The sequence below is a fragment of the Protobothrops mucrosquamatus genome, unplaced genomic scaffold (assembly GCF_001527695.2).
Source record: "Protobothrops mucrosquamatus isolate PMUCROS unplaced genomic scaffold, P.Mucros_1.0 scaffold4697, whole genome shotgun sequence".
Taxonomy (NCBI): domain Eukaryota; kingdom Metazoa; phylum Chordata; class Lepidosauria; order Squamata; family Viperidae; genus Protobothrops; species Protobothrops mucrosquamatus.
This window is the reverse complement of record NW_015390592.1, coordinates 27,748-40,711: the sequence shown is the minus strand read 5'-3', so window position 1 is coordinate 40,711 and position 12,964 is coordinate 27,748. Positions and strand designations below refer to the sequence as shown.

At 45.7% G+C, this 12,964-nt stretch overlaps 2 protein-coding genes across 2 annotated transcripts in view; both read right to left on the bottom strand.

The window, feature by feature from the left end:
- The window catches only part of CUNH16orf58 (chromosome unknown C16orf58 homolog), a 20,983-nt gene extending 10,599 nt beyond the window's left edge, over window positions 1–10,384 (bottom strand). Inside the window, exons 1-9 of the mRNA XM_015828595.2 lie at window positions 10,260–10,384; window positions 7,487–7,649; window positions 5,835–5,912; window positions 4,401–4,515; window positions 3,193–3,238; window positions 2,068–2,100; window positions 1,782–1,887; window positions 323–424; window positions 130–200 (exon numbers count right to left, since the gene is read on the bottom strand). Of these exons, the coding sequence (XP_015684081.1) occupies window positions 130–200; window positions 323–424; window positions 1,782–1,887; window positions 2,068–2,100; window positions 3,193–3,238; window positions 4,401–4,515; window positions 5,835–5,912; window positions 7,487–7,636 (701 nt within the window). The 5' untranslated portion in view covers window positions 7,637–7,649; window positions 10,260–10,384. The remainder of the gene's footprint in view (window positions 1–129; window positions 201–322; window positions 425–1,781; window positions 1,888–2,067; window positions 2,101–3,192; window positions 3,239–4,400; window positions 4,516–5,834; window positions 5,913–7,486; window positions 7,650–10,259) is intronic.
- Window positions 7,774–12,964, bottom strand: part of RNF40 (ring finger protein 40) — a 32,808-nt gene continuing 27,617 nt past the window's right edge. Inside the window, exon 20 of the mRNA XM_015828594.1 lies at window positions 7,774–7,791. Coding sequence (XP_015684080.1) covers window positions 7,774–7,791 — 18 coding nt within the window. The remainder of the gene's footprint in view (window positions 7,792–12,964) is intronic.

Below are 12,964 nucleotides of genomic sequence, written 5' to 3'. Positions count from 1 at the left end.
AGAGAGAGGGAGAGGGAGAGGGAGAGGGAGGGAGGGAGGGAGAGAGAGACAGGAAGAGAGAGAGACAGGGAAAAAGACAGGGAGAGGGGGAGAGAGAGAGAGAGAATGAAAAAACAGCATTTAACTCACGGGAGATTGTCCACCACAAGAGGGATCAGGAAGAGACTGAAGAGAAGGCCAGCTAGGTTCACTAGTGTCTCCTACATGATGGGAGGAAGACGGGAGAAATTTAGAAGAAAGTTGGTTCAGACTAGAAGTCCTTCGTGATCTCCACTTGGCCAAGTCAAGGGCTGGGTGTTGCTTCTTTGATGCCTCATCTCACCTGGCTTCCATCTTTGGCTGATACATCGGCCATGTTGTCCCGGCGGGCCTGGTGCATGGTGAGAGCCGCACGGGTGGCCCCTCCGGCCACACCCACAATGCACTGACACCAAGAGAACAGAGCAGAAGAGAAATGTGGTTGTAACCGTCAGGTTCTCCACAACCAGCCCATTGGATTCAGTCTCCCCAGTTTAGAGATCTCCATCTGTTGCTTTTACTCCAATTTAATACAGGTAGTCCTCAACTTACAATAGTTCATTCAGTGACGGTTCAAAGTTACAACAGCACTGAAAAAGGTGACTTGTGACGGCTTTTCGCGCTTACAATCACTGCAGCCTCCCCTTGGTCACGTGATCAAAATCCGGATGCTTGGCAACTGGCTCATATTTATGACGGGTGCAGTGTCCGGGGGTCATGTGACTTTCTGACGAGTAAAGTCAACGAGGAAGCCAGATTTCCTTAACAACCATGGTACTAAATTAACAACTGTGGTGATTCACTTAGCAACTATGACAAGAAAGGTCGTAAAATGAGGCAAAACTCACTTAACAGATGTTTCGCTAAGCCAGGGCTTTTCAACCTTTTCACCCATTGTACCACTTTTAGGATATGGCAATATCCGAGTACCAACAGTCGCCTAGCAAGGTGTCAAAAACTTGATGACCCCCAAAAACAAAAAAGTGATAAAGTACAGGTAGTCCTCGACTTACAACACTTCGCTTAGTGACTGTTCGAAGTTACAATGGCACTGAAAAAAGTGCCCCCCACGTCACAGCCGAGCAAGACACACCTGCCTGTCTACCTGGCGGCGCTCTTCCTCCTGTCAGAGGTTTCATTGTTGTGAGCATTTCTGTTGAGGATTGGCAGTGGGGATGGGGTGGGGGGTGTTTGGTTTTTATTCCCCCCGTCTGCTGGGTGGTTGCAGCAGATTTTGGTCACTTCACATGACCCTGGGACACTGTGACCGTCATAAATATGAATCAGTTGCCAAGCATCTGAATGTAAATCACAAGACCCTGGAGATGCTGCAACATTCCAGCTGATCGGCGCTTCTTCAGGGCTCAGCAGAAGCACCAGGATCACCGCCGAGCTTCAGCTGGAGCCTGGCGCTGATCCTGGCGCTTTCACTGAGCCCTGACAGCCCCGAAGAAGCGCCAATCAGCTGGAAAGCGGCACTGATCCTGGCGCTTCCGCTGAGCCCTGACAGCCCTGCAGCTCCAGCCATCTCTCGCTCAGGCTTGTGCGGTGCTGCCACCGGTTCAGCTCATTCCCCTCCCCCGCTACCACTTTTCTAGGTTGGTCGCGTACCACCTGCCAGGTGCCAATGTACCACAGGTGGTACCCGTACCACTGGTTGAAAAGCCCTGCGTTAGGTGACATAAAAGTGGGGCTCAATTGTAGTCGTAAGTCGAGGACTACCTGTATGGCCATCTCCCCTTCTCTGCTCTCTTGCTTTTCACCTTAAAAAAGCCACTGGTGCAGACAATGAGCGTGAAGCATGCTGGGAAAGCTGGCGCCATGATCTCCATGAAAATGGCCACATCGTTGAGCACATCAGCGAAAAGCCTAAACGGTGGTATTGAAAAATGTCGCTCCGTTAAGGTTAGAAATAAATCAGCCCACCCCAAGCGCGCCTTTTGGGTACAATGCCCAGCTGTGATCATGTATGATCGTGTACCTAAAACTGGGCATGAGATCTATTAATTGGAAAGTCAAAACTGAAGGAAAGGCCTTATCTCCCTTTACCTCCATTGCTTAGCATCACAATCCAGTTTGCTCCTGGAAAAGACAGAGAAAACAAACAAAAAAGTAACAGGGTTTAAAAATTGAGTTTAGCTGTGGGCGAATATCACAGGAGTGCTTCAGATTCACATCCCCACTTATCCTGGGTAATAGGGTTTCCTGCCTGAGCAAGGGGTTGGACTAGAAGACCTCCAAGGCCCCAAGTCTATTATTATTATTGCTATTAGTATAATTAGTATTATCATCATCATAAAGTTGGAAGGGACCCTGGAGATCATCTAGTCCAACCTCCTGCTCAGGCAGGAAATCCTATACCAGGGGTATCAAACTCAATTTCATTGAGGGCCGCATCAGCATTGCGGTTGCCCTCGGGGGGGGCGGGGGTGTGTGGCCAGGGTGGGTGCAGCCTACTCGGTGTGTGTGGATGGAGTGGGTGTGGCCTACTGGGTGGGCATGGCCAGCTCTACATCGTTCGCATCAAGGGTGCCTATGGGGGCCTGGGCAGGAGTGGGACAGATCTGAGGGTCTCTGGCAGAAGGGGGTGGGACCGGGGCAAGTGCCAAGGCATGGTCGACCGGGGCAAGTGCCAAGATGGCCACCACAAAATTGTACATTGGCTCCCCTTCAGCCTGGGCCAGGGCCAAGGCAGAGGGGGCCGTTCCCTCACTGTTTCCAGGATGGCTTCGCGGGCCACATGAAACCACTTTGCGGGCCGCATCCGCCCCCCGGGCCTTGTGTTTGACATGTCTGCCCTATACCATTTCAGACAAATGGCTATTCAATCTCTTCTTGAAAGCTTCCAGCGTTGGAGCATTCACAACTTCTGGAGGCAGGTTGTTCCACTGATTAATTGTTCTGACTGTCAGGAAATTTCTCCTTAGTTCTAGGTTGCTTCTCTCTTTGGTTAGTTTCCATCATCATCATCATCATCATCATCATCATCCAGCAAATTTCCTGGAATGATTTAGACCCTTCACTAGGTCTCAGCCCCCCTCCCAGGATGTGGTGAAAGTGTCACTAAGGGAAGATGCATGAATCATAGATGCTAGTTTGAATTCTGGAGGGGGGCAAGTGAGCAATAAATGAAATATAGATGGCCTCATCCAAGGCGAGGAGAGAAGGACTCACCCCTTGCTCCAAGCGAAAGCGATTCGGCCCAACATTCCTGTTCCATCTGTCACAGAAGAGAGATGAATGGTTTGAATGGCAACACAGGGCAGAGTATGAAAACGCAAAAGTAAAACGAGGAGAGATTTCTGAGAAAGTAGCAGACCAGGCCTAGTAGATCTAGAGGAGAAGAAAGTAGGAGGAGCTTAAACGCAGGATGACCTGAAACTGGGACCAAGGTGGCTTCAGGGACGCCAGGCCCAACTAAAACACAGATTCTATGCAAGCAGCTTAATTGTTTATACACCACAGCCAACCATTAGGCTTGCTCAAACTTAAGGAACAATTATTTGAAGGAACTGAGATCTAATCAGCCATCACGCCCAGCATATTTATAAATAGACACTGATACAACTTTTGCATGCAGGAGGCCAACTTTTCAAAGTACTTTATGTGCTTTGCATAAAGTTTCATGGATATTATGGGTCTTATAGTTTTTAAGGTGCTGGGAGCCATCCAGAGTCACATCTACGAGAATATAGCAGTAGAAATCCATTTAATCAATAAAATAATAAAATAATCATCATGTAAATGGCACAATAACCCCAGAATTGCTTCAAAAGTGAGATGGGTGGCAGATAAATTTAATCATTTTTGTGTGTCATTTGTCTGACAGGCAAATTGTGCAATGACCGACTTCTGGATTTAACATTTGTGAAGGATTAACTATTTACTATTTCAAACACCACCAAATTCAAGCTGAATTCACAAGAATTCACTGCCTCGTAATGAAATCTTCTGACTTTTGGTTTAGCGATGATGCACACTAGACATAGTTGTTTGTAAAGCAATGTTCGCGGCACAAGTATGTTCACATAATGTTTTATGTGAACATACTTGTTCGTAAAGCAGGGTGTAGGACTTAGGTTACATTGGCTTGCTCAAAAGTACACAAGAATTAAAACAAACCACGATGGAGAAGCCATTACACTAATTTTGTGTTGAGTTTAGATTCAAGGAAGCTCCAAGGAAGAGTTATTAAACTATAGCCTTGGGAGCCCGTGACTCTGGGTGAGGATTAGGAGGGACAAAGAGGTGAAGCTCTCCGGGCCGGGTGTGTATGTGTGTCTGGTGGCACAAGAAATAGGACTTGTCAATGGAAGCAGCACCAGAATACAAGTGAGGAAGCTTGTAAAGAGAAGACCGAGAGAAATTCAAACATGGCCCACCTTTCAGAATCCACGTGACAGCGGCAGCTGCGACGGTGGAGGTCTCATCCCCGACCCCCACCCCCTTCAGCACTGCCTGGGTGGCCAGTGTCCCTGTGATGCTGCTTGCGAAGGCCTGCAGGTTGATGGGGGATGCAAAGGAAGAGAGAAAGGGCAACAGTTAGAACAGGATAAGGAACCTTCTGGGCCCAGTTCATCACCAGAATAACAGAATAGCAGACCCCCTGCTCAAGCAGGAGACCCTATATCAGAGCTTTTCAACCAGTGGTACCGGTACCACCTGTGGTACATTGGCACCTGGCAGGTGGTATGTGACCATCCTAGAAAAGTGGTAACGGGGGAGGGGAATGAGCTGAACCGGTGGCAACACCGCACAAGCCTGAGCGAGAGATGGCTGGAGCTGCAGGGCTGTCAGGGCTCAGCGGAGGCACCAGGATCAGTGCCGCTTTCCAGCTGATCGGCGCTTCTTCAGGGCTGTCAGGGCTCAGTGGAAGCGCCAGGATCGGCGCCAGGCTCCAGCTGAACCTCGGCGGTGATCCTGGTGCTTCTGCTGAGCCCTGAAGAAGCACCAAACAGCTGAAAAGCAGCACTGATCCTGGCACTTCTACTGAGCCCAGAAGAAGCGCCGATCAGCTGGAATGTTGCAGCATCTCCAGGGTCTTGTGATTTACATTCAGATGCTTGGCAACTGATTCATATTTATGACAGTCACAGTGTCCCAGGGTCATGTGAAGTGACCAAAACCTGCTGCAACCACCCAGCAGATGGGGGGAATAAATACCAAACACCCCCCCCACCCCACCCCCACTGCCAATCCTCAACAGAAATGCTCACAACAATGAAAACCTCGGACAGGAGGAAGAGCGCCGCCGGGTGCGCAGGCTGTGCCTTCGGGAGCACTTTTTTCAGTGCCATTGTAACTTCGAACAGTCACTAAGCGAACTGTTGTAAGTCGAGGACTACCTGTACTTTATCACTTTATTCCTTTTGGGGGGGGGGGTCAAGTTTTTGACACCTTGCTAGGCGACTGGTGGTAGTCGGATATTGCCATATCCTAAAAGTGGTACAATGGGTGAAAAGGTTGAAAAGCCCTGCCCTACATCACTTCAGACCAGTGGTTGTCCCATCTCTTTTTAAAAAATATCTAATGATGGAGCACCCACAACTTCTGAAGGCAAGCTGTTCCACTGATGAATTGTCCTCACAGTCAGGAAATTTCTCCTTAGTTCTAGGTTGCTTCTCTCTTGGATTAGTTTCCATCCATTGCTTCGTGTTCTGCCTTCATCGCCTGGGGCTCCTCTTAGCTCACAGACCCCCCAAACCCCACACATCCAAAGATCCCATCAAAACGAGAAGAGAAGGAAGGGTTGAGCTTCATGGATCCCATGGAAAGAGAGCAGCCCTGCCCCTCAGGAAGGAATCTCTCTCTCTCACCTGGATGGTGTCCCAGAACTGGTAGGCGAGGTAGTCCGTGCTTACACTCTCAGGATAACCTTGGGGCAGGAAGATGGACTGCAGGAAAGAGAAAAGGTGAGCATCTTCTTCCTTCTGAGCCCATGGATCTCCCCAACCTCTGCCCATGGAACCCCTCTCATTTTTGCCAATCTGTTTCCATTCTCTTCCCCAATGAAGCGCTTTACTGATTAATTTCTTCTACCTAGTACTCTCTAGATCAGGGCTTTTCAACCAGTAGTACGGGTACCACTTGTGGTACATTGTCACCTGGCAGGTGGTACACAACCATCCTAGAAAAGTGGTAGCAGGGGAGGGGGAATGAGCTGAACCGGTGGCAGCACCGCACAAGCCTGAGTGAGAGATGGCTGGAGCTGCAGGGCTGTCAGGGATCAGCAGAAGCGCCAGGATCGGCGCTTCTTTGGGGCTGTCAGGGCTCAGTGGAAGCGCCAGGATCAGCGCCAGGCTCCAACTGGAGCTCGGCGCTGATCCTGGTGCTTCTGCTGAGCCCAGAAGAAGCGCCGATCAGCTGGAATGTTGCAGCATCTCCAGGACCTTGTGATTTATATTCAGATGCTTGGCAACTGATTCATATTTATGATGGTCACAGTGTCCCAGAGTCATGTGAAGTGACCAAAACCTGCTGCAACCATCCAGCAGACGGAGGGGGGGAATAAAAACCAAACACCCCCCACCCCACCCCCGCTGCCAATCCTCAATAGAAATCTCACAACAATGAAAACCTCGGACAGGAGGAAGAGCACCACCAGGTGGGCAGGCAGGTGTCTTGTTCGGCTGTGGCTGGGGGGGTCACTTTTTTCAGTGCCGTTGTAACTTCGAACAGTCACTAAGCGAATTGTTATAAGTCGAGGACAACCTGTGCTTCATCACTTTTTTCCTTTTTTTTTTTTTTGTTATCAAGTTTTTGACTCCTTGCTAGGCGACTGGTGGTACTCGGATGTTGCCATATCCTAAAAGTGGTACAATGGGTGAAAAGCCGTGCTCTAGCTCACCTGCCATTGGCCCAGCAAGGGTCCTCACAAATCCTACAGCCAATGCAAGTCCAAGAGGAAAGAGTGTCTCAACTCATCAGCATCCATTTTTAGATGGGGAGGACCCCTGGCCATATTCATCAAGATTGTAAAATAATTATTTGACTCAATAGTTGTGCAACCTGAGAACTTGGGACTTCTGAAAGCAATGACTTGCTTTCACTCACAGACCTCTTAAAAAAGTTGTGAAATTGTAAGATTCTTTGGAGCACAACGAGAACATTATTAGAAGTATGACTGGGGAGAATCAGATCTACTGTATCTGTTTTTAATTAATCATCATTTGCGCATCCCTCACTATCAAGTAGCTCTCTAAACCAGGGATCTTCAAAGTTGGCTCTTTTATGACTTGTGCCTGGCTGAGGAATTCTGGGAGTTGAAGTCCACAAGTCATAAAAGGGCCAAGTCTGAAGACTCCTGCTCTAGACCAAGGTTTCCAAACCTCAGCAACTTTAAAGACGTGTGGACTTCAACTCCCAGAATTCCCCAGCCAGCATGGAAATTGAAGTCCATGTGTCTTAAAGCTGCCAAGGTTGGGAAACTCTGACCTAAACCTTTTTAAAACCAAAACAGTTTACTCACCTTGAAGATATGATGAAATGAATTAAGGCGCCAGTCTTTAGAAGCGTCTGTCACAGAGCTTAGCTTTCCATTAGGCAAGGCCTGGTAACGCCGAGCAAATTGAGAGCCATAACTTTCCGTGCAAAGTGTCTGAATCTCCAAGTCAGTCATGATTGTGCCTGAACTTTTAAAGATATGCAGCATTAATCAAGTGCCACTGGAATGCAGAAAAAAAATGTGATCTTTGCCTAACTAGATCATGCAAGACAATAGTTTTCAAGATCCTCTCCAACAGGGAGGTTAATCACTCAAGCAATCTGGAAAGTCTGCATAAATATACGAGAGCAATTCGGAAATAAACCTCCGTTTGGTTATCAATGACAGATACTCGCAGATACAGAACTTTTATTATACACAGTGCTTTTTTTCTTAAAAAAAAAGGTGCCGGAACTCACACACGTCATACAACCCGCCTTGCCTACCCTACAAGGTTCCATCCAAAAAAGGTGCCGGAACTCCGTTCTGGGCATTCTATGAGAAAAAAAGCCCTGATTATACACATTAGAAAACTGCAACATTACGTTACTTTTCGACATAATCGCCATTCAAGTTGAGGCACTTGTCACAATGTCTTACAAGGTTTGAAATTCCTTCCGCAAAAAAAAAATATCTTCCATCTGGGAATGAAGCCACCCTGTAACAGCATCCTGAAGTGCATTGTCATTGCGATGCAAGCTACTGTTTCATGTGCCTGAAGAGAGGGTAGTTGGTCAGTGCCAAATCTGGGCTATGGGCTAGGGGATGATCAAAAACATCCCAACGGAACTGCTTCAAAGGTTCTTGGGTGCGTCTAGCGGTGTGTGGGCGAGCAGATATCGAGAACCGACGGACTTCACCAACCTTTTTGTCAACTTCCTGCACGAGTTCAGCGCTGACTACAAAGAGGGCAGCCACTTCTTGACTCATCATGCACATTAGTTTGTCCATCTTTAAACATGCGACACCACTGATGTACGACACCTTCACTCATCACGTTTGGTTCATAAACATTACAGTTCCCGATTTTGCACACATGAATCGTATTACTGCACGCACTTCACATTTGGCGGGATTTTCTATGGCAGGGTTCATTTTCCATTGATCTGGCGGACGAGTCAACTGCAACACAACCTTCTCCTTCCACTCCTCACTGCCTACTGAACTATTGCGCACGGCGCCATAGGACGGGCGTCGCTACCTCGCCTATTTCTCGCACATGCTCAAACGGAGGTTTATTTCCTAATTGCCCTCGTACATAAACATATCTACATACCCACATATATAGTGTGCACGTGTCTATATATTTGTTTTTATTTACGTTTTAATATTGTTAGGCATATAGAGTCAGAGATGAGTGGCCATATAAATCAAATAAATAAATACAAGTTAAAAACTTGCTGCTTGTGGTCAATCCACCCAAAAGCCTTTAATTGGATAATTTTCTATCTATTTAATGGTAGAAATGGTATGCTCCTGGCTGCACCCATTTTTTACAACAGGGAAGGAGAAATGGAAAATAAGCACAACAGTGTTTCTAAATCTCAGCAATCTTAAGATGTATGGACTTCAATTCCCAGAACTCTCTAGCCTGGCTCGAGAATTCTGGGAGTTGTAGTCCACATATTTTAAAGTTGCTGAAGTTGAACAGCATATGCTTGTGTTGCTGTATCCTTCACCGTTGGTCATATTGTCAGAGAACTGCTAGAAGTTGTACTTTAGCCACCCCTAAAAGATCACACTTAGTCTGTAGGTAGTGCACAAACAAGGTAGTGCACAAACAATGCAACAATTACACTATTCAACACAATCAGGCGTTTCCAGCATCTGGTTTTTGAACACACACATCCTCCGTCAACAAGCACGCTTTTGTGAAAACTCAGGCTTTAACTACCCAACCGAATGTGGTGGAAAGATATTCCACATACCGACTCTATAAACTGCTTAGAGAGGGCTGCAAAACACCATCAAGCCGTATATAAATCTAAGCGCTACTGCAATCTTTAGAACTCCATTTAAGATAAGAAGATAAGATACGATAAGATGATAAGATAAGATAAGATAAGATAAGATGATAAGATGATGATATATATAAGATAAGATAAGATAAGATAAGATAAGATAAGATAAGATAATAACCTTTATATTCATTTTTATACTGTGGGCACAATGGCACACATCAAAAATGAAATTTAGTTGTCCGCTCTCATAGTGAAACACATACATGACACACACCTAAACATACTATGAACAACATATGTATAGACCCACATCCCTACATATACGTAGCAATAAATATTAAATATTGTCCATCTTGAATATATAACGGAAGGAGGAAGCTTGAGAGTTCGCGAGGTGAATGCTGTATGGAATGAAACTCTGGCTGAATCTGGATGTTCTGCTTTGGATACCACGAAGCCCCCTCCTCCCAGAAGGGAACAAGGAAAACAGGTCGTGAAGAGGATCTGTAGTGTCCCAGATAATCTTACCGACCCTGCTCAAGCAGCGCTTCTGTGCTATGTATATGTTTTAAGTAAAAACATATTAATGGGGTGTCTCTAAAACTTTCATCCAGCCATTCTAAATCTATTTACCTAATCATGAGACCCACTGACTTCGATAAATGTAAAGAAGTGCACAGTAAAATGCATTCAAATACATTGCTTGCAACAGCTTCCTCCACCCCCTAAGCCCGTGAAAGCTTTGCACGTTAAATGTCGGTTTCCCAAAGAATCGTGAAAGACAAGAAGCGAAAGACCTTTGCAGAAAGGATGTTGATGACAGTCCGCGTCTTTCCTGCCTGGATTTGAGTTGGGAACCCAGAATACAGCGAAACAGCCCGGTTCCCTTTCCCTAAGGAGACATTTAGCCACGTCTTTAAGGCAGAAATGTAGCCGCAAAAGCGTCTCCAGCGGGTAGCGACTGTAAACGCTGCTTTCGTCCAGCAGGGGGAACCAAAGAAAACGGCCAAATTGGAAACCCGGCTTCATTTCATTGTCGCGCCTTCTTCTTTTAGAGATCTCTGGGAAATGTAGTCATCTGCCCATTCGTTTAGTTTAGGTTTAGGACTCAGGGGTCTTCAAACTTGGCCCTTTTAGGACTTCCTTCCTCAGAGGAATTCTGGGAGTTGAAGTCCATAAATCCTAAAAGGGCCAAGTTTGAAGACCCCTTGTTTAAGTTTAAGTATAGGTTTGGTTTATTTAGTTGAAAAACTTCAATTACAACTTCACATTTCTCTATAATTTTTTTTTCATAGCTACAGATGTGTTTGACAGATCAAGATTGAGAGTAAAGGAAGAAAACTCTGTTAAAGTGAATGCATTAAACATCCCTAATAGATGCTTACAGCAAAGAAAAATATTGCCACTTCGCATTTAAAATATTTGAGTGCCTTTGAGGATTTCAGAAATTCCCAGATAAAATAAGCCTAATATTTAAAAAATCTAATAAACATCAATTAAGTGAACACAGATCTGAAGTGGAGCAAACTGAAATTGAAGTCCTACAAAAATGAGCTAGAAACTATATGCTCATTAGAAAAAGTTGTTAATCCTGCTATTCAGGCACCTTTTTCTGATTTTTCTTTTTTTTTACCAACTCCAAAATATATCCTCTTCGCTAACATTTAAGCCATTGGGCTGATGTAGTGCTGGTGCTGGAGCTGGAGCAGGAGACCTTGTTCAAATCTCCCTTCATCCATCAAAATTCACTGGGTGACATGAAGAAAATTGTGTTTTTGTTTTTTGTAGCTAAACCTATCTCACGGGGTTATTGTTGCAGGGAAATATAGGGAGTGAGGGCAAATATACGTGTCCCAGGATAATGTTGCAGGATCCAATCTGGGTCCATCACTGAGGTTTAGTCTTCCAAGCTTTCGGACTTGTGCTAGAGCCGTTCCTAACAGAATGTCTAACATAAATAAGTTCCCTGAGGATGGGCTCCAGCACGAATCCGAATCCAGATTGGATTCTGCAAAAATAGGGAGTGCTGTGTATGCAGCTTCTGAACAAATATAGGCTATACATAAAATGAATAAATGTAGTCATCTTATTCCAGAGTGCTAGACCAGGGGTAGGCAACCGTGGCTCTTTTATAACTTGTGGACTTCAACTCCCAGAATTCCTGGGAGTTGAAATTAGGGTTGCCAGGTGTCCACTATTTGAGTGGACAGTCCACTTTTTTCACATTATGTTCACTATTTCTTTTCACAAAATAGTGGACATTTTTTTATTCAAAAGCTTTATGATGAAATGGTACGTAATCTAAAGCTGTACAGTCTACTTTTTTTACTACTTAACCCCCCCCCCCCCGCTTGTCCTCTATTTTTTGGAAGCAGACCTGGCAACCCTAGTTGAAATCCACGAGTCATAAAAGAGCCAAGATTGCCTACCCCTTTGGTAGACTTTGCTCTTCTTCCCTCCTACCTCATGATTTGCATTGCTATTCTAAACAAAACACCTACACACACACACACACACACACACTGTCTCACTCACTAGGCCTCTCTATGGTCTTCAGGAATGGCGCCCCTTAAATACCATCCTCACCATTTTTCCCTTACCCAAACAGCTAGTGTGGTTAAGAGGGAGGCTCGTACCCCAAGAAATTGCAGAAGATACCCATGCCTCTACTTGTTCTTCCAGAACATGACGCCCCTTCTCCCTCCACTCCCTGCTTCTGAGTCAAGGATAGCTCCTGGCCTTCTGGATTTCATACAAATTTGGTCCTAGAAGGATTTGGTGATTATGTGTTTTAGAGTTCCTTGCCCAGGAATATTAATTATAATTTTTGTATTGTACTTAATAATAATAATAGTAGTAAAGTTGGAAGGGACCTTGGAGGTCATCTAATCCAACCCCCTGCTCAGGCAGGAAACCCTATACCATTTCGGACAAATGGCTGTCCAGTCTCTTCTTGAAAACTTCCAGTGTTGGAGCATTCACCACTTCTGGAGGCAGGTTGTTCCACTGGTTAATTGTTCTGTCAGGAAGTTTCTCATTAGTTCTAGGTTGCTTCTCTCCTTGATTAGTTTCCATCCGTTGCTTCTTGTCCTGCCTTCAGGCGCTTTGGAGAATAGCTTGACTCCCTCTTCTTTGTGGCAGCCCCTGAGATATTGGAACATTGCTATCATGTCCCCCCTCGTCCTTCTCTTCATTAAACTAGACATACCCAATTCCAGCAGCCGTTCCTTATATGCTTTAGCCTCCAGTCACCTAATCATCTTTATTGCTCTTCTCTGTACTCTTTCTAGAATCTCAACATCATTTTTACATCGTGGTGACCAAAACTGGATGCAGTATTCCAAGTGTGGCCTTACCAAGGCATTGTAAAGTGGTATTAACACTTCACGTGATCTTGATTCTATCCCTCTGTTAATGCAGCCTAGCACTGTGTTGGCCTTTTTGGCAGCTGCAGCACACGGCTGGCTCATATTTAGGTGATTGTCCACTAGGACTCCGAGGT